Source organism: Syngnathus floridae, chromosome 6 (assembly GCF_059516105.1).
Source record: "Syngnathus floridae isolate MCC-2025c chromosome 6, RoL_Sflo_1.0, whole genome shotgun sequence".
NCBI lineage: Eukaryota > Metazoa > Chordata > Actinopteri > Syngnathiformes > Syngnathidae > Syngnathus > Syngnathus floridae.
The window spans coordinates 7,954,383-7,974,972 of NC_142418.1; the positions used below are offsets into that span (position 1 = coordinate 7,954,383).

The following is a 20,590-nucleotide window of genomic DNA, read 5'->3' on the forward strand; positions in this document are numbered from 1 at the left end:
AAAGTAGAATTTGTACAAGTCAACTGAAAAAAAACAAAAAAAAAACAGAGAAGTAAAAATACACAACTACGATATGGTTGTAAAAGTGTGCCCAAAGTCTTAACTGGGGATGTGGCTGTTTGGAATTAACCAATAACATTCTAATTCATGTTAAACAGGAATAAATATGCGCCGACCCACATTTAAAGTGGCTCTCATTAGATTAAGTAGACACTTTCTATTTGACATGTTTGTAGTCACATCTTACAGCACAAACTGCAAAAGCTTTCATTGCATCAAAGGTAATATCCTTGTTCAAATGAAAGGGTGAGAGAGCGAGAGTGAGAGAGCTGTTATGCTGCATGCAAGTGAAATAATCTGCTAACAGAAGTAAAGTCAAAGGTACGTTTTTTTTCCATGGTTTTCTAAACATTTAAAGGATCAGCCTGTCAGTGTTCAGACCCTACACTGCATCGAATTGGTCTTTAAAGCCGTTGTCCCAGAAGGAAACCTGTTCTCCAGAATCCATTTTTTGAAATGTGAAGAAATAGATTTTCACTTAATGCATGTCTCCACAGAAGGTGCTAAAGTTTGTTTTATGGCAAAGCATGGGCGGCATGGTAAACACTTGGCACGTGGCAACAGACAGGTGGGAGGGAGCCCCTCGTGCCAGTGGGTGGTCAGCTGATGCTGAGCAATGGCAGCGATGTGTTGCCATTCTCCCATCTCATTCCTCCTTAACAAATCATGAGCAGGCCTTTTTTCTCAGCTCACGTACAATCCAGGCAATCTTTTATTTACTTCCGGGGGAGCCAATCGTGCATCGTGACGAGTGACAAAATAAATTAGCAGAAGCTATTAATAGCAGGCGGGGTGAGATGCTATCTCCAAAATGTATGCCGACACGCAGTGCCCTTTCTGCTTCCAGAGATCCTCAGCAATCCGCCTTCCTTCGCCTCTGTCTTTATATTTTGTCGTCATGGTGATGGGCTTTAGTCTTTCTGTCTAATTAAAGAGGGAGGCTTTAGATGTATTGACTATTTGAGATCACAGACTAACCCTCCGATAGCTTTCTCCGTGTCGTCATCAAACAGCCCATCTTTAATTAGACACATGTATTTATAAACAAATGCGTGTTTTCCCTTCAAACTTTGCGGGGAGCATTTTGTCCAAGAGCTCACAAATGTGACCTTTCCTGTGACAGTAAACACCTTTTTTTCTTTCGCTCATCTCCTCCTTTGGATGTGTGAACACTCGAAGCGCCCTGCTGTGTGTCGGCAATCAAAAATCATGTTCTAGATTAAAACACATAGTTTCCATAGTTACCGGAGGGAACGGATAGGAAAGGAGTGAGGCACAGCTTTCAAGCCGCTTGTCACGTCATGAAACTTCTAAGGTTCCTCTCGCTATAGAAGCAACATGATTTAACGAAGGAGGACCTCATCCACAAATTCACAATTAGTACCAACTTTTATTCTTTTTAGTTTCATTTTTATGTGTCCTTTAAAATGTCTCATTCTCATGTGTCCTCTGAAAATATCATTTTGATGTGTCCTTACACGGCTCATAAAATGATATGCAAACATAAACAGGGTCATAATTGCCTCCAATGTCCAAATAACGGCAGCACAATGGCAGACCAGGCAAAAGAAAGACTTCAAAGCAGCATCATTGTTTTGTGTTGTCACTTGATTATCTCTCTAAATAGAGCGAGCCATCCCTCTCAAGGAAAGGGATAATAATAGGCTCACTTACATCCAGCTTATTCTCTATTCTCGACAAATAATACCTTTGTAATAGTTCCCACCCCTTTCCAAGCCAAACATCATATCCTATTACCCTCAATATTGTCAATATATATGACGAGGGCTATTCTTAGCAAATTTGACGAGTCGTATTGAAGAGGAACAGAGCCTTGTCAATGTAATGTTTTTTTTTTTCCCCCAATCAAATCAAGCAGCGTAAATTGAAAAGGTCCTCAAGATGGCTTGTGAGGATGCTTGATGTGCAGGTTAATAACCCCTGCTTAGAAGGGTCGACTTTGGGTGACCTTGTTGGTTTGACATTGTTAGATGGGGGGCTTCAAAGCAGCTTTGCATGGTTCGTGGGCTATCCTGTGCTTTAATTCACTGCTCACATTATGGAGGAAAGAAGGAGGAGGAAAAAAGTACAGGAACACCGCACTCTTGTGGCCAACCGTGCTATTGCACTTGCGACAAAACATGATAATTCAATATATTTACCAATGACGGACGGACGGATACAGACAGACGGACAGACAGACGGGTTAGTAGTATAAAATTAGATTAATATAAAAGAAAAATCATTTGCCCTTTACCCCTTTTTTATCACGTGGCATGTGAAACTACGGTAGCCGAGAGACGCGCCTGTAACTTTGCCCTGTTTGGGTAACGGAACTAAAATACAACAGAAATTAACACCGTAACGTGTACTATTTCACTAAACACTAAAGCTTACACTTTAAATGAATGGTGTGATTAAATGTTGACTTCAGTGATAATAAGTGTCGCGAAATGTTTCAATCTGCCGTGTAGTGACGAGATTGCGTGTGTGTTTTATGTCTACGTAACTCCTCCCCTCGCGATTCTCTTGCTTCAGCTTGATGTCCTACGGACGAGGCCGAGCACACAACTCCAAAGCTCCTCGAAATGTTACTTTAAAAAAAGACAAAGTGGAGGATGTCACTACCAATCTTTTGTTTATGGAGTCCTTGGGAAGGCTGACAATTCAGTCACAGAGGCTTTGTAGCTGTTTCCACGACGGAAAAAGAAGCATCACCGCAGTATTTTTAGCTCACTTAAGAAAGGAATACAGGCAAAAAAATGTCGTCTCCAAGTCCGGGCAAGAGACGAATGGACACCGACGTGGTGAAACTGTATCCTTTCTAACAGTACGCCTGACTAGATTTAAAAAATATATGCTTTAACAGTGTCAGGCGTCGCTTTGATACCGCATTTTGCTCTTCAACAATAAAGGAACGTTGGAAAAGTGTTTCCCACATGTGTGTCGATGACACTACTTTGAGTGGCATTTGCATTATATTTCCGAAGCTGTATTTTTCATATGAATAAGTATATATCTGTCCACATTCAATGTTGTTTCCACTGGGTCAAATGGTCAATGTTAGCATTGTTGTCATCCACTGTATGTTAGCAGCTAACTCCAAGTTAGCTTCAGGTTGTTGTCGAGCGAGAAAAACAAGCAGACAAAGCTAACGCGTCGTCGTCGCACTCTTTCTAACCACGACCGCTCGACAGTGCATTTTATTGAGAGCAAGGGTTGAGTTTGGTGGTGTTTGGACTCTTTTTGTGTCGGATTAGCACTTGTAATTTGTCATCGTTCTAATTAAGGCTTGCTAGCTTAAAAAAAAACGAGAGCTATGCTAACAATTATTTGGCGTGCCTAGGAGTCGAACAATTGAGAGGTTTTGACGATATAACTTTGTGACCCACGTGTCCCCAAACTGGCATTTTACAATGACCTTTTGGTCACTTAATGTAAAGAAGTCACTGTGTGCCGACTTCGAAAACACAACAAATTAATAAAATGTGATTTTAGGCAGTGATTTAAAAGGTCGCGTAATGATTTTGTTTACTTATTCATTTTTATGTATGTTTTCATTTTTTCCGCCGTGGGCTGAAGTTAACGTGAAAAGGGTTTTGTGGGGCAGCGTGAGCTCAATTGTTTTGTTTTTGTCCTGCAGCGAGACGCTGCGTTCTGATTGGTCAGCCTGTTACCATCCGGAATATGGCAGAGGGCGGGGCGTCATGTATCACAGCTGATGTGAAGAAGAAGCTGTTTTCGTCGGGTTTTCCACAACTCGGCGGTGGACTAAATAATTCTTGTAGCAGCACCAATCAAAATTGAGCGTCATTCTCACCCTACAAAATTTGTCTTCCACTTATGTATAATTCACGCAATTAGCACTTCCTTTTGTTGCATTGCAGAAATGGCACCAATTGTAGGTTGCCAGACGACAGAAGATGTTTGTTGTTTTTCAGCTGTCATTTCGTCACGCGTCACTCACTCAACTCATGACTCTCGCATGCTGTGATCATGACCCAACCGCAAGCAATCATACCTGCTGTACAAAACAGCCATGCTGTCCACATCAAAAGTGGCTTAAAGACAAAAAGGAATATTACTCATGAATAGCAACAGAACAGACACACCCGCATGATTATGCTGTTAATTCTCTCACTCAAAGAGTGATACTATAATCTTTTGTTATCTGCCTAATTTTGAAAATGTGATGGGATGTTTTACACTTTGACTAGCTCACTCACATAATAATCGTAACACCCATTTATTTATATATTGGTCAGCTAGACTCGGTCTCTATCAAACAGAGACACTATCATGCAGCAGTTGCAAGGAACGTTTGAAACCCTGGTTGTCATGGTAACAAAAGCCAAACTCACTATTGATCCAGCAGTATATGGGGTTGTGTAGTAGTGGTATTATTACTTTACAACACTTAGCACCTCGAAGTGGAAACTAAAAACTTAGCTACTTCCTGCATCCTGCCTGTTGTGTATTTCCTCAACCCAGACGTTAGCATAGAGAGCAAGCATGAAGTCACCATCTTGAGTGGACTCAATGAGTTTGTAGTCAAGTTCCACGGACCAGCTGGAAGTAAGAGCTACTTAAATTCAACCTCATGTTTTTTTTGGAAAGCAGTTCTTTCTTTAGTTGATTCCATTTTGAAATCTCATTCCAGCACCTTACGAAGGAGGCGTGTGGAAGGTCAGAGTAGATCTACCAGACAAATATCCCTTCAAATCTCCATCAATAGGTGCGTATTGTTTTCGGTTTGTGGGATATCGGATTATGAATGTTGCTCTGCGGTATTTATAAATCACCTCATTCTCCACTTTTTTTTGGAAACAGGTTTCATGAACAAAATATTTCATCCCAACATCGATGAAGCGTGAGTATTTTTTTTTTATTGCCCCTGCAATTGTTTGATATTCGCACCAGCCCTTTTAACCTCTCCTCACTTTACTACGCAGTTCTTTTCAATGATGCTGTCATCTATTACTAACACATTAGCAAAGCCCTAAGTAGACAATCGTATGTCATGTCTGTTTTTTTTTTTGGTTTGTTTTTACTTAGTTGTTCCTCAGTCAAGACGCTTCTGGATTGTCTGCTTTCTGCTTCACTTCAAAATTCAGAGAGTCATGACTAACGAATGGGAATTGATAAGATTGTTCCTATTCTGTTTAACGATTCAATTCTTTATCGATTCTCTTATCGATTCTCATTTGGGAAAAGAAAAGCACATCAACAATTGTGATCATTTTGTTTTATATATTGCAACTTTGTGTAAATATGACATTACAAACCTAACAGTGAAGTATGCAAACATTCTCCTACAGTAGAAATCATCATCTACCAAAGGTCAGGGGCTTCTACAGTGGCAAATAGGTGCAAGTCTTTAACTACAAACTTTGTCACTGCACGATGACATTCCTCAGTCCTTTCCTTAGACATTTTGCTCCTCCCTTACTCTTTCAACGGAGGTACAGCACTGCTAGCATCTGAACCAGTCAGATGGTGTCTCTCGTCGTGATCTAAAATAAAACGAGACGCAATTTGCATGACAGATTCTACAATTAAAGCGCTAGCACGAAAAGCAGTGTTAGTTAGTTACCTACAACACCCGGTATTCCGCATGTTACGTAGCGTGCGTAGTGACATAGTTTGTGTTGACTGGAATCGCGAAGGGAATTGTTAGCAAAATAGCAAACGATTCCAAGGATAGGGTAACGTGGGAACCGGTTCTCTACAAGAACCGGTTGTGGATTCCCATCCCTAGTCATGACTGGTTTTCCACAGAGTCATAAATATTGAACATTCAATAAGCACCAGAACAAACATCCATCTACCTTCAACATTGCAGTCTTGGGCGTGTTCAGAGGTGTGTGATATCTCGAGAAAACTGTTGCCCCACATCATTCTTGTGCCCTGTTGATAACCTTGAAACTTCGTATGTCAGGACCATGTGGTGGGGTTATTCATTGGTGACGTCATTCTGACAGTGTTGCATGTCTTCTCAGGTCAGGAACGGTGTGTTTGGACGTCATTAACCAGACTTGGACGGCACTCTACGGTATGTCACTCACTCCAGCGTTGTCACTCCTTTAAAGCCTTTCCTGAGTGACTTAATGACCCTGTGATGCACAATGTTCAACTTTGAAGTGAAGGTGACAGTGTGGATGCGCTAAAGGAAATGGATGGAACCCATTTGTCTCTCATCTGTGGCTAACTCTTACTTTTTCCCTCCACTGCATTTCACCTTCAGACCTCACCAACATTTTTGAGTCCTTCCTACCCCAGCTGCTCGCCTACCCCAACCCCATCGACCCGCTGAACGGGGACGCCGCTGCCATGTATCTTCATCGACCGGAGGATTACAAACACAAGATCAAAGGTCTCATGTGATGCAATATGATGCGCATGTGTTATCTAGCTGCGATACGTGAACCACGATAAAGCGTGTGTTCACTGTTATGAGCTCTTCTGAGGTTCTGTGTGACGAATGTTAGAGTTTAGATGTAACTGGAATTTGTCTGTCTGTCTTTGTCAGAGTACATCCAGAAATATGCCACGGAAGAGGCGCTTAAGGAGCAGGAGGAGGGTGGCGGCGACTCCTCGTCCGAGAGCTCCATGTCGGACTTTTCTGAGGACGAGGCTCAGGACATGGAGTTGTAGTTCTTATTCAAAGCAGACTTATTTTTTACTGCAATATTTTTATGGCTTACTGGACCGGCGGCACACTTTGCTTCAGGTTTTATTGTTGGAAGTCCAGACTTAGGAAGTTGCAAGAAACCTGCGGATTCACCTTTTTTTTTCTACCCATCCACTTGGAAGTGTAGAACTCGCAGATGTAGTGGAAAACGTCCAACAACAAAAAAAAACCTGCAGCGCGAGTGTGTGAATGTTATCCTTATGATCGGCGGGAATCAGACGAGACGCTGTCCGTTCTCCCGATGTTCCGTTCTTCCTCTCCGTTTTAGGAAAGTCGTTATTCTCATGAGTGTCTTTTGTGTATCGGTGTGGCATGACACAGAGTTGTGTAGGATTTGTGGGGAGTGGGAGGATGCCAGAGCCTGGTCGAACAGAGAGTCGGCTCTCAGGTGAATTTAACTCCGTTTTGTACCAAACCTTAGTTGAATAATGGGCATTTTTTTGGCAAATCTTGTGAAGTCCATGAAGTTTGAAAGTCAGTAGCGAGCAATTAGGTAATAAAGTAGCTATTTGGTAGCAAATTGATAACTGGTTGGCAAGCTGCCCATCTAGTTGTTTCGTAAACTAGTGTTTGTCAACAGGAATATGCTAATGCTACCTAACCTATTTTTCCATTAAAAAAAATATACCCACCACCATAAACAAAGTTTTTTTTGTCGCCAAAATAGAAGTTGTAGAAGTTGCCTTATAGGCATAAAAATGAGCCAAAAACTCACATTAAGACTGTGAGCCATGTTTATTAAATGACAAACAACATGGCGCTGCGCATGACAGAAAAATAACATAGAACACACATAATTAAGCGAATTATGTCATCAGTAGAGAAAGTACTACAGCCTACTTATTTAATTATATGACTCTTAAAAAAATGCAGTTCTACAAAATGTGGAATCAGGTGATGCAGTATTTGTTGCAATTTTCATTTAAATTCTCACGTGAGCCGGCTGGCCATGGCACTCTGGGGGTGTTGTTTCATTGTTGCCTATTGCTTGTACCTACTATACTAGTTGTTCGACTTGCATAGGGATAGCTTTTGTTTCTCTTCTCGCAGCCACCTGTACATGTTTGGGTTTCTGTCAAGACGAGGAGGAGTAGGACTTGTTTCAATCACATCTTATATGCAAATTGTAAAATGATACGTTGACCAATTGACGTGCTCTTTTTTTGTTTGTTTTCACCTACAGCCAGTCAACATTCCAATAATACTTTATGGCTTGTGTCAGCAGGACCAAAAATCAAATAGATATATACCTGGTAAAGGTAGTAATGCTAAAGTTAAACACGTTGCATTCTCTGCTCTGTTTGATTGCAGCTTGATTCCTGTAAAGGAAATACAACTGTACTCGAGATTTTCAATTGCGTTTTGGGAGACCAAAGTTACCAATACAAACTATTTATTACAGTTGCCCAAATCCACCTTAGAATGGCTCTGAAGTGGGCTGCACAATTGTTAACATGTTCAGATCCCTGTGACGTGAAAAATAATGTCTTCTGTATTTGACACTTCGCAGAAGAGCATTTATAACAACTTTGCCAAATTTCTACGATTAAACTTAAGTGTGGATAATTCAAATGCAGAATACAAGACCTCAAAAAGTCGTTCTCTCCACTCAGGTGTGTCACTAAATGTACCGCAAACACGCCTTGCTCAACTCAATGGAATTCCACTTTCTATGATATGCAATAATAGATGCTACTTTGGCTAGCATCTTTGTTATGCCAACATGTAAATCGATGTTTAGCCTCAAAATTGTAGACCCACTATCAAACTCTGGTGAATGGAATACAATCCACTTGGAAATTGTGGCCAAAGTCCCTGTCCATATTAAAAAGAAATAACCTGTGCTTCACACTTTCGTGAAATGTGGTGGGCACACTCATGGCAAACACTGAAGTGCTGAAGCCAGAATCAGATCAGAATAGGAACAAGGTTAACAATTACAAATTAATTGTGGGCACCGGCTGTTTTCGGAGTAGTTCGGACGATAAGGCAAATCTCACTTAATGCCCCTAATACCACAAAATCGCTTAGGATAATCTTTTCACAATATCCGATAATCAAAAGGGGCAAAGAATGTTCAAAGTTGTCCAGATAGCCATATTTGCAAACCAGACCTTAGTCGTCGTGATATGTTGCTCTCGATAAGGAAACCACCTGGCTCGGCTGATCAGTGTTTTTGTTTTTTTAGTGTTTGTTTTTTCAGTGTTTATTTAAATTTTTGGGGTCAGTTATGCTCCTTTGTTCAAGATGCAAGTCCAGATATTCCATTTTTTATTTTTCTTAACACAAAAATAATAAATGTCCTCTTGTACCATGAAAGAAATAAAAAAAGCTATAATCATACAATCTGTTGGTGTCATTTTCATAACAAAGATTTAGACTTATAAATATGTATTTTGACTGTTTTATTTGTTTAGGACAGTCCCAACATCCATTCAGTTACCTCTGCACTGTACCTGTATTAGATGGACCCGTTTACATCGTAAGTTGGAGCATTAGCGTCGCAAACCGAACGAAGAGGTCACTATTGCTTGACGAGACTGCTGTTTCCCATTGGTCCACTGGAGGGCATCATAGTTACCATTACAAGCAGTTACGACTCCAAACTACAACTCCAGGGATGAGTATACTGTACGAACCTAAACTCGTATCTTAAGGCACCATAATAGAATATCACACGATTTTAATGCAATGCTAGTGTTGTTTCATTTTCTATTGCTGATTGCAAAAAGGAAATGAAATATATATAGATTTACGCACACAGCTTGCTAGAAGTATGTCTCTCTCTCTCTCTCTCTCTCTCTCTCTCTCTCTCTCCTCTCTCTCTCTCTCTCTCTCTCTCTCTCTCTCTCTCTCCTCCTCCTCTCTCTCTCTCTCTCTCTCCTCTCCTCTCTCTCTCTCTCTCTCTCTCCTCTCTCTCTCTCTCTCTCTCCCTCTCTCTCTCCCTCTCTCTCCCTCTCTCTCCCTCTCTCTCTCTCTCTCTCTCCTCTCTCTCCCTCTCTCTCTCTCTCTCTCTCTCCTCTCTCTCCCTCTCTCTCTCTCTCTCTCTCTCTCTCTCTCTCTCTCTCTCTCTCTCTCTCTCTCTCTCTCTCTCTCTCTCTCTCTCTCTCTCTCTCGCTCTCTCGCTCTCTCTCGCTCTCCCAAACCTGCGCGCAATCTATCCAATACTCACGGACAGCAGGTGAGTAATCCCAGGGAGGATCCATAACGAGGACCGGAGGGCTGGGTGTTCAGACAAACTTTGCGGGAGAACGAAGCGCCGTGGACCGTCGTGGAGGAGGACGTCAAACCCCGCTCCATGGATGATGGTAAACTTGTTTTACGCACGGATCTTTTGACTCAGACAATCATGCAGAGGTTTTTATTGCTCAATGTTAAACCACTGTAATGTCAACATTGATTTAACACTTTTCTCTAAAATAAGAACATAACAAAGTCTTATGAAATAATGATTCCATTAAAATTTATTACACATGGTTAGATAAATTACCCATTGATTAATCATGACTAAATTTACATGTTGCATCGTAGTTCACATTTACACGCAACAAATGTACTATCCTGGACTTAAAAAAAAGTTAAAATAACTAATATGATGCATAGTTTTAACGTTTAATTGTTTGATAATTTCACATACAACCCGAGGGGAGCCAGAGAGCCACTAAACACGAAGCAAATTTCTTACTACACAAAAAAAATCTTCCATTTGTTTAATTTAATTTGAACATGCTTTAGTTGTGCATAATACAAAAATATGTGTTAAACTAATCAGTTGGTTGTTTTAAAAGAAAATGGTAGAGAATTACACCACTTGACAATATTTCAATTGTGTAAAAATGAAAAATAATAAATACAATAAATTAAAATATTTGCACATGATTGAAAGTGAAGTTAATAGATGAGTAATGTTAACAGATGTTTTGGCACTAATGAAACTACTGGCGCACAGTTGTCAACTTCTGCAGTTTTGCCTCGATAGTAACAATAGGAGTGCGCCAAATCAAAGACGAGTGGACTACTATCCTTCCACTGGGTTAAGATCATTAGCAGCTAGGGAAATCCTTTGGAGCGCACACAAGTCATCTGCTCCATTCTTAAACTGAAACGGGATGACGTTCAAGTTTTTACAATGAGGATCTGTATAAGGTAAGAATGTAAAGAAATGAACTAATGATGATGCTATTTCTCTTCAAATATCATTTTGTATTATGTTAAGATGACTGATATATCCAAATGTGAAGCTCCATAAATATTATAGTCCTTTTTTAAAATACTTTAGCATCCACTCTAGCCTTGATGAGGAGGACTTGAATAAAATTTATTCCCCTCTTGATGATTCCTCATCATCATCAGCTTCCTTGCAGACTGTGTTTATCACTCAGCACAAATAGCAAGCGAGATGTCATCTCTCTCTCTCTGTCTCGCTCGCTGTCCCTCTCAAGCTTTTTACTCTATTGATCTCATCCGGAAACAGAAAGATGAGACCCTGCTTTGGGAGCCATTTGAAGCGTCTCAAAAATCACTTAGCACATCATTCCCCTCAGCCAGAATCAATCTGAGAGGCAGACCTGTTGTCACAACGGTATAACTATATATATTTTTCTACATATATAAACATACACACACGTGTATATATAAATAGATATATCTAAAATAAAATCCCAATAAATTGTTCGTATCTCCTCCTCTTCTGTGTATGGCACTGGTAATATTCACTGTCTTCAACAGACGATCAGTGAATGATCAACGGGCCATAAACAGAGTTGAGACAGAACCTTCACCAGTTTGCCACTGTCCAGCATAGATCAAGTGCGCCTGATCTACTTTGCCCATTTTGGCACTAGCACATGGTTGCTTTGTGTGTCTCTGCGTGAGCAGTCATGTATGGTGCCAATATAGGACAAGATGGACATTCATCCGCACTAATGTTTTTGGTTTAGCTTTTGTTGGTATCTATGTCAAGGCATTCAATGATACACTGCCAGCGAGGCTCATCGATTACGCCGGCCTTCGTACAGATCTGAGTTTGTTTTTTATGCAACCTGAAACTGTGCCGTGGCACGGCTTCTCTTGCGGTGTTTGGAAGTGGTAGAACTCGAGTGACTTGGAAGGATCTGGTTGTTCTAGACTTGCCAAAAAGAACGACGGAGAAATAGCAACAGAGTTCCAGTCAGTCACATTCTTTTTTCTGTGGCCAAATTTGACAGACAGACAATAATGCAACAATTGAGGATAGCTGATGATGATGATATCACATGACTTAACCCTAACCCAACCCTAATTACAACCCTTGTGTTTTCCAAGCCCGATATTCATTTTGTGTCTAGAAGCGGGTCAAAGGGGCTAAAAGAAAATCAGCAGTAATGTCATTTCCTCTATGAAGAAGCCCTCGACCCTCTGCCCGACTTAATGATGTTACATCACTTTTGGATACGTATGATTAACGAGGCCGTGGAAAGATGCGAAAACTGAGCTGGTGTAACCCAATTTATGGACTGACAGCTCAGTGATGGAGAAAAGCTTTTAATAGGAGTGTTTGTTTCAGTCATGTGAGCATTTGAGTGTAATTTTATAGTAACAGTATATGGAAAAAAAAGTAGTAGTTTATTTTTTTACTGGTGTTGCGAGGAAATTACTCCAATGACCTCTTTGATTCTAATTATCAAATATATGCGGAAGTAGAATACCCTCAATAAAAATTACAAATTAATCACTTGGTCATTTAATGTACTACTGTTCCAATCTCCCTGTGACAGAAAAAAATTGTTGTATTTTGTGTGCTACATGTGTCATGTTAAAATTCAACAAACCTATGAACTATTTTGAATAAAAACAAAAAACATTCACAGTGTGTATATATATATATATAACCTATTATTATCATCTCGATTGTGCTAAATGCACAGACAGAAAATGAAATTCTGTCAAAGACTGGACAATCCAACAATGGTGAATAGTTAGCCATGTTTACAGTAGGTTTCAAAGGAATATTCTAAATAACATAAAAAGATCATCTTGGTAGTCCAGGAAGTCAATACCTGCATCAAAAAAGGTTTTAATGAGCCATAAAAAGTAGTTAAAAATTGAATGTTTGAATCTGTGTGTATGTCACCTATAATAGTTAGGTTTAAAGGGTCCATGCTTGCCAATGCCCAAGTACTTGGTCTGTTCGTCAGTCAGCTCGGTGAGGTGAGCATCAAAACCAGGGAGGTGAAGACTTGCCACGTATTCATCTGTGAAAATGAACATTGAAATTTTAAATTTGGCAGATTTTGTGTTCATATCAATAATCATCAAAGCACTTGCCCATCTTTTTTGGCAGCAAGTAGACATCCCGTTTGTAGCGTCCTTCTGGAGCGTTGTACAGCTCAATGAGGGCCAGAGCCTGAACAGTTATGAGTGACAGTCAAAATTACACCGTTTTTTTAACAGTAATCGTCAACATTCAACTTATAAAATAAATTGCATGGACACTTCTGTTATGATTTAAGAATTTAATACCCCAGAAAATACAAATTTACGTTAGCTTTCCTATGGCGACTTGCATTAAGCAAGCATGAAATAGAATTACATAGTTTGGTTGGACTTGTCATGTTGAAATATGCAATGTTTGATTCTCTTTTGTTTTGTGTCATTAACGCTAAAGATCGATTGAGTGAAAATTTAACAGCTGTAGCACACGAGCTTTTCTAGAACTGTGTGAGCACCACAATCATGCTTTCCTCAAAGTGATGCCATAGTCTCCAACTTCTTGACCCACTTCTAAGAATACGTTTAAGTAGAAAACTAGTCCATTATTTGTGTCCCAGTACTTTTGTCCACAGAGTAAAGAACAGTAAATACGTCACATACCTGAGTGGTGGCAGTGACAGAGAGGACAAAAGAGGGCACAGTGGAGCAGCTCAGATTCAATAAACGACCCTGAAGAGAGAATAGGAAAGAGCTACAGATGATCATTGCTCAGTTTGAACAATCTACAAATCGCTAGAGTGATACACCTACTACCAAACTGGAAGCATTGGTCCTTGGGTGTCATCTGCTTTAGGGATTTCTATTCTATTTCCTATTCTAGCTGGTATATATCACCTGGGCCAGTAGGACGATTCTCCTTCCATCCGGCCATACGACGTGGTCCACCTGAGGTCTCACGTGCTCCCATCGCAGCTCTGCAGTGCGCAGACTCGCCTGACAGAACACAACAATTTGGCCGAATCCCAATCAGAAGCAATGACATGCAATTTACACCGTACTCTAACACTGCTTCCAGTCTGTGATGTGGCTGGTTTTTGGGTCCAATCAGACTTTGTGTTGCTATGTCATTATAATCTGTTCAGGACCTTTGGAATGAGTAGTGCTGCTGGCTGATCTGAACCAGTCACATTTTAAATTTGTCCACACTGATGATGTCAGCAATATTTCCTGTTTAGTAGAACAAAACATGTCTTTTGTGATCTGCTTCTAAGTATCATATATTTGAATTACATTTGTAAATTTCTGGCATGCGCTATGATTGGCTGGAGACCAGCCCAAAGCTGTACTACACCTCTCGCCTTAATATCAAATCATACCAAATCTATCTCCGTGTTGGAGTGTCCCATGTTGCAGACGATGCAGCCATTCTTCATCCTGTCTAGATGTTCCCTGGCCACCACGTGTTTGTTACCTGCGTGGGAAAACAAACAGGGAATTTCTGCAAATGAGAAATGATGACTTGAGGAAAAGAGTTTGTGTTGTGTAATATATGAAGTCTATGTGAAGCATTATAAGGCATGTCACGTTCAGAGTCAAAACAATACCTCACAGAGCCTATATTGGAATCAGGGGCCATGTCTATGTAACATTGGTGTTTATGTGTACCTGTACAGGTGATGACCACGTCAACGTGTTGGACCACCTCACTCAGCTGGATCACTCTGAAGCCGTCCATGCTATAAAAAATGTAGCAGTGGCGTTAAATTGGTTGAGGATATTTCCTAGTTGTAAATGTTCCAGTGTTCACAGTTTAGCATACCAGGCCTGGATGGCACAGATGGGGTCCACCTCTGTCACGTACACAACAGCACCCAATGCTTTCAGGGCGGCACAGCAACCTTTGCCAACCTGGAGCAGGAAATGATTTTGAATGCTCTCTTAAATAGCTGGGGCCAGGGCCGGTCTGAGTCAATGTGGCACCGTTGGCCAACATTCTCTATGGTGCCCATTCTGTCAGAAATTCTCAGTCTTTAATTTCCTAGACAACAGGTCACTCAATTTTCATGCTCTACAAATTACAAATAAATACAAAATGCTTTGAAACACACTATACCCTTGCTAAAACTAAAAATCCTACACACAAGTGAAGAAAATATTAAAAGTACTATAATTACAGGGAAAACCGATAGCTTGTCCGATCTAAATGCCATCAACAAATAATAAGAGGATGGCGTGGGGATTTTTGGATATTATTTTTTTTTATAGGTTGGGAATCACTGGCCTACCAAACACATGCTCGTGATTTACTGACCCCACCGTATCCACACACCAGCACCTGCTTGCCGCCAAACATCACGTCTGTGGTTCTCTTCAACCTGAAAACAGCACAGTCATTTGTTTAAGTGTGTGTGCATGTGTGTTTCCATACTCACCCATCCAATATAGACTCCTTGCAACAATAGAGATTGTCAAACTTCTGCTTGGTCACCGAATCGTTGACGTTTATGGCCGGAACACACAACTCGCCGGCCTTGGACAGCTGGTATAAGCTGATGCAAACATAAGCTTTAATGTGCGACATGAGACAGTTATGCAAACCTCTGTGTACATATTTAGTGCTTGATAGAGGTACCTTGACTTATGAGTGCCTTGAGTTATGAGTTTCGAGGGGTCAATGGGTCACAGGTCAGAAATAGCGGGGATTAACTGAATTTAACTAGAACTAACCGATAAACTCCCGTGACGCTTTCCTCCACAATGCCTCGTATGTTTTTGAACAGGTTGGGGTACTTCTTGTATAGCCAGTGGGTCAGGTCACCACCGTCATCTAGAATCTAGTCACAGAGAAGAGAGGTGTTTTTCGTGACTGTAAAGTAGGCTAAATCTACAACAATAAAACATCAGCTAAGGGTACTAATACTTGATTGTTTGCAAAATTCTCAATTCTTAGGTGCTCATTTTTTATGCGTTTCTGAACAGGTTTTAAGGAAATAGGATTTTTTTTTTCACATCATCGCAGATGAGAACTATCGCGAGTGAGTGAAAAGTAGGATTTTGCATGGTAAATAATGGAGAAAGGGGGTGGTGGGGTTCATTCTATAGCATAGTATATACTCCAAGTGGAATTGACCAGAAAAAACCAAATACTTAAAACATATCAAAAAAAGCTTCTAGTTTTCTCTAATAATTGATCATAATTAAATCGTATGTATCTTAATGTGTTTTGACATTTTAACGGTTTGATTCAAATTAATTAGCACTCGTTTCGCTCAAATCGGCCCAATCTATGTTATAGCGTATTGTGGTTTCCCCACGTAACAACTGTCAGGATGGCCGAGCGGTCTAAGGCGCTGCGTTCAGGTCGCAGTCTCCCCTGGAGGCGTGGGTTCGACTCCCACTTCTGACAGACATCTATTTTCAAGAATTCTGACGCTGTTCATTAGCGTTAAAACGGCAGAGTGGGCAAACAGTTTTCTGAAATAATTTTCAACACGGACAAATAAAAATAATTTTAGAATCACATATAAATACAATCTAATAATTTAATATTAAATACAAACATGTCAATAAATCTCATTGGAAGTTAGTATTAATAGATTAAAATGTATATTTATAAATTTTATTTTGGTCAGGTCATTTTAAATCATGGTTTGCCAATCTGATGTTGAACTTGATTGCTTGACTTTCTATTGATTTTCTTTTGCAAATCCTTAGAAGGAATTCAGAGGGAAGACTATTTTAAGAGTTATATTAATAGTGTCTGTTGTACCACATTGGGTTCCCAAATCTCAGCACCAACGCAGCGATCGATGCACCACCAGAAGTCGTCCTCTGACTCGCCTCTCCATGCAAACACGGATGTGCCTGAGTGAGCCGGCGAAGATGCATTACAGGAAATAACAGTATGAAGAAGACAGGCGGTGCTTGGAAACTATACAGAGTCACCACCTCCTTCAGCCAGAGCAGCGGCTACGGCATTCTGGGTGGAGAAGATGTTACAGGCGGCCCAACGGCACTGAGCCCCCAACGCTGACAGTGTCTCAATTAGAACCTGGAAAACATACACCAATGCACGCACACACATAGTATATGCCTTTCTTCAGTCGAAGAAATTACATTCAAGATAAGCTCATCATTTCAATATTCTGTGACTTTGTGACTGAAGGTTGGGAGAGGGTGCTTACCGCCGTTTGGGCAGTGATGTGTGTGCATCCAACCACTTTGGCTCCAGCCAGAGGTTTCTCGCTACCCACTTTCTTCCTCAGAACCATCAACGCAGGCATCTCTGAGCAAAAACCAGCACCCGAAAGTGTAAGACACCCGTGTCAGAAAGACACCCATGTCAGTGTGAGCGTAAGACAGTGTACATGAGCGTTTGTGTTTGAGTCTGATTGAAATTGTGCCAGAGCAAAGTGTATGCATGAGTGTGGATAGCATAAGTGAACAAGCGAATAAGTGAATGTGCAAGTGAATGTGCAATTAGTGTCTTCTCCTCACCTTGCTCTGCAATGCAAATTTCGCGACGTCCAAAATCAGCCTGTTTGATATTTTTAATGCAAAAGTCCGAGACGCCCTTGGAGGTCTTCTGGACTTTGTTTCTAGGTGAGTTGTCGTCTTCAGAGTTGGCACTGTCCGCTATACAACCCAGTACAGTAAGGCCCACATACAGTTTGCCTTTATACACAATGACAATCAGGATGGATTTTAAATAAAACAATTAAGATGGGATGAGTGTGGAGATTTACATTCAAGCGCTTTCACAACAATATGACTTTAATCATTTAGAAATTATAAACATTTAAACATAAAGTACAGGTGAAACCAATGAAAAGGCCCTCACATTTAATTTTTCCATGTATGGGCCTCAGTTGAAAACTATTTTATGATCCTGGGATAGACAATCTTCAAAAAGTGTTTGACGATCCTAAACAATCATTGACATTTTAAATTTTGGTTCCCGCACCTGAATTGTAGCTGTCAACGGATGACTGCGAGCCAGAGCGAGACAGCGGGCGCGGGACGGCCATGATGGGACGCTTGTTGAATTCTTGTTTCTGCTCCGTCAACTGTATCTGCTGTTGGAACAAAAAAACGACGACAAAATACCTTTAGCTGAAATTGCCAAATAATCCAGGAAGAATTAAGAACTTTCCCATGCATGCAAAGCTTCATTTTTAATATATTGGGATATTGAAGGGATGTTTTGGGCTCATGTATGAGCTCTGTCTTTCAAAATGCTAAAGTATCACTGACAGCTTTCTAAAATACTATTAGCTAGACAGTATACAATGTAAGTCACAAAATATATAAATATCTGCTTGAGTATTTGAAATGCACTGGTTTGAGATATCTCAAATGCATAAACATTATATATGTCATTCAAAAATGATAACGTGTGTGATCTGCTTTAGTTAGTATTTCAAATACAGTGGAGTCATTCATATTGAATACATACACTCGCTGGTGAGCATTTTAAACACATTGTATTCACTAATATGTTCACTAATACTGGGTTCTATCTGTAATTTTTATGTAAATTTGACAATCCATACGACAGTGTCAGATTACAATTTTATTGTCGTAGAAAATGTGAATGAAAAAACTGCATTATGATCTGCTTTTTTTTAATGACCTCTAGTCAAGGTCACTTTAATGACTTAAGTGCGGTGAAACACAACACAACGCAATACAATAAACTGTGAACTTGTCCCAACTAATAAATGACCCAAATTAGGCAATATTGTCACAAATTAGCTCCAATTCATCTTAAAAATACATTATTTTGAGCCAATAACACCGATGAAGTCCACTCAGTGATGTATTTTCCTTGGTAATGATTACAAATATGGCTCCAGTTGAGTGAACGTGGCCTCTGTTTTCTTTTATTTGGCCACACTAAAGTCAAGGAACTTAATATTTAACACGGGCTTTGTGGCGGCGGCGTGTTGGTAAATTCAATGATCACATCTCAACAGTTGAGGAATTGCCTTTTTAAACCCAAGTAGGCAAGGGTGAAAGTTCAAAGATAAAAACCATTTTGATTTTAGGTGTGTAAAATCAATTCTCTTTGATTCAATTATGCACTTTGTCATTAAAGGACAGAAGGATCAGAAAATGTAGTAAGAACTATTCTACTTGCGTCAATTTTGATGGTGATGCAAACAAAAACAAAAAAAGCTACCTTGACGCGGACGTATTGTACGGCATCCTGGTCCTTGGCTTTGGTCACATTCACCAGACTGTACACTTTCTTCATGCTTTCACCTTGGCCGAGCTCAGTACACACTGTTTTATTAACCCGTCAGTCAGCATGATGTGCCGGCAGAAGTTCACAGAGCAACCAGACACGCCTCGCAAAAGCACAGGCTACACTCAAAGGAGTCTTTGTATGAGGAAAGTTGAAAAAAACAGGCTCGGTGTAGATTTTGTCACAATGGAAGATAAAATGACCTGAAATGATCTGCTGGGTAAAAAAATGATGATAATAACTGGGAGGAAAAAAGAGGCTTCGAGCTGACTCTAATATTTAAAGTTGACTGTCAATTGTCCAACTAAACATAAAAACACTAAAACAAAAGACAATTATTAGTCATGTATTCAACAGCCAAAATGTCTTTACATTAATTTGTTGCCTCTGCCCCCACTAGTCTAAACTCGGCATTCTGATTAATATTGCGTTTGTGGAATATGGGCAGCAAAATTCACAGTTTTTTTTATTTAGCTTGGCTACATTACACACTTTCATGCAAAATCCCCAAAATGCTCATTACTCAGATTTTATGTCACAACAAACCAATAATTTGGTCCACTCCGAAATCAAAGCACCTCTGCAGATTACACTCGCGATTATTTATGCAATTTGGTCATGTTCGTTTGGACTGCCTGTAAATAACTGATCATGTGTTTACATAGCAAATCTCCAAATGGGGATCTGGTAATGACCCTTGCGGTACATACACCGAAAGAAAGACGATGGGCTCAAACCCGGAAAAACTCTAAAACTCTAACCTAATAAAACGGTTAAGGTGGGACATGAAGTTTGATTAGTTGATTACTTCCCACGACTGGTCACTGTGTGCTCACTGCTCACCATGTCAGTCTTCAGCGCCTCGCTGACGACCTCCTCTGTCCCGGCCTCTCCATTTTCCTGACCCTGTTGGGGGGCCCACCTGCTCTCTGCAGCCTTTAACATCTGCAACAGGTCGGGGCCCCTCTTGAGCTCCTCTTCGCATCCTCCCTGCTCGTCCTCTGCTTGTGCTGCTTGAGAACAGTGGTGGTCAGAAACAGGCAGGGTCTCCCCGGAGGTTCCCTTCAACTGCTTTTCCTCAGCCATGGGACTTCACTTTGCAACCAAAGCACTTCTTGCTCAAGTGGATGTAACAGTGCTAAAGTACTGCACATGAGGGCTGTTTTGAGTCAAAACAGCATTTCTCTCACTGTAAAGTAGCGGCTAATTAGTAAAGGTGGCAGTGTGTACACGCTAAACACGACTTGTTGGTACACAAAGAAAAAAAATTCCAAATGCAAATTATTGCACATATGGGCACTGGTGGAAAGTGACAAATAATTGCTTGTATAATTTTTTTCTATTTTGTACTTTATTTGAGAACACTATGCAAACTCCAGTCCTCGGGGGACGCATTCGTC

At 40.5% G+C, this 20,590-nt stretch overlaps 2 protein-coding genes, 1 long non-coding RNA gene and 1 other non-coding gene across 8 annotated transcripts; 2 read left to right on the forward strand and 2 right to left on the reverse strand.

The window, feature by feature from the left end:
• The first annotated feature begins 2,598 nt into the window (after positions 1 to 2,598).
• On the forward strand, positions 2,599 to 9,097 carry LOC148396331 (ubiquitin-conjugating enzyme E2 H-like). Its single transcript, XM_088379437.1, has 7 exons — positions 2,599 to 2,875; positions 4,559 to 4,635; positions 4,721 to 4,795; positions 4,891 to 4,930; positions 6,060 to 6,112; positions 6,305 to 6,433; positions 6,590 to 9,097. The coding sequence occupies exons 1-7, from the start codon at positions 2,823 to 2,825 to the stop codon at positions 6,712 to 6,714; spliced, it is 552 nt and encodes a 183-aa protein (XP_088235563.1). The 5' UTR covers positions 2,599 to 2,822; the 3' UTR covers positions 6,715 to 9,097.
• On the reverse strand, positions 5,297 to 6,391 carry LOC148396332 (uncharacterized). Its single transcript, XR_015859149.1, has 2 exons — positions 5,889 to 6,391; positions 5,297 to 5,573 (listed from the first exon to the last, which is right to left on the reverse strand). It is a non-coding gene; the product is annotated as an uncharacterized LOC148396332 (long non-coding RNA).
• Positions 9,098 to 10,097: 1,000 nt separating the features above from the next.
• Positions 10,098 to 20,339, reverse strand: LOC148396333 (S-adenosylhomocysteine hydrolase-like protein 1). Of its 5 annotated transcripts, none has more exons than XM_088378699.1 (17): positions 20,034 to 20,339; positions 17,907 to 18,018; positions 17,441 to 17,617; positions 17,128 to 17,228; positions 16,892 to 16,994; positions 16,713 to 16,807; positions 15,671 to 15,777; positions 15,376 to 15,492; positions 15,255 to 15,318; positions 14,763 to 14,851; positions 14,609 to 14,679; positions 14,320 to 14,414; positions 13,838 to 13,936; positions 13,604 to 13,672; positions 13,058 to 13,136; positions 12,864 to 12,984; positions 10,098 to 12,789 (listed from the first exon to the last, which is right to left on the reverse strand). In XM_088378699.1, the coding sequence occupies exons 1-17, from the start codon at positions 20,274 to 20,276 to the stop codon at positions 12,783 to 12,785; spliced, it is 1,749 nt and encodes a 582-aa protein (XP_088234825.1). In that variant the 5' UTR covers positions 20,277 to 20,339; the 3' UTR covers positions 10,098 to 12,782. The 5 variants fall into 5 exon arrangements, with proteins under 5 accessions (XP_088234825.1, XP_088234826.1, XP_088234828.1 ...); XM_088378700.1 differs by having other exon boundaries at positions 17,441 to 17,578; positions 20,034 to 20,337; XM_088378702.1 differs by lacking the exon at positions 20,034 to 20,339 and adding an exon at positions 19,125 to 20,007.
• On the forward strand, positions 16,267 to 16,349 carry trnal-cag (transfer RNA leucine (anticodon CAG)). The gene has a single exon. It is a non-coding gene; the product is annotated as a tRNA-Leu (tRNA).
• Positions 20,340 to 20,590: the final 251 nt, after the last annotated feature.

Coding starts and splice junctions, on each gene's coding strand:
- LOC148396331 (XM_088379437.1), top strand. CDS start 2,823: ATGTCGTCTCCAAGTCCGGGCAAGAGACGAATGGACACCGACGTGGTG. Junction 4,796..4,890: donor CTTCAAATCTCCATCAATAG/GTGCGTATTGTT, acceptor TTTTGGAAACAG/GTTTCATGAACAAAATATTT. Junction 4,931..6,059: donor CATCCCAACATCGATGAAGC/GTGAGTATTTTT, acceptor ATGTCTTCTCAG/GTCAGGAACGGTGTGTTTGG.
- LOC148396333 (XM_088378699.1), bottom strand. CDS start 20,276: ATGGCTGAGGAAAAGCAGTTGAAGGGAACCTCCGGGGAGACCCTGCCT. Junction 17,229..17,440: donor AATTTGCATTGCAGAGCAAG/GTGAGGAGAAGA, acceptor GTTTTTGCTCAG/AGATGCCTGCGTTGATGGTT. Junction 14,680..14,762: donor ATCTGTGCCATCCAGGCCTG/GTATGCTAAACT, acceptor CATTTTTTATAG/CATGGACGGCTTCAGAGTGA.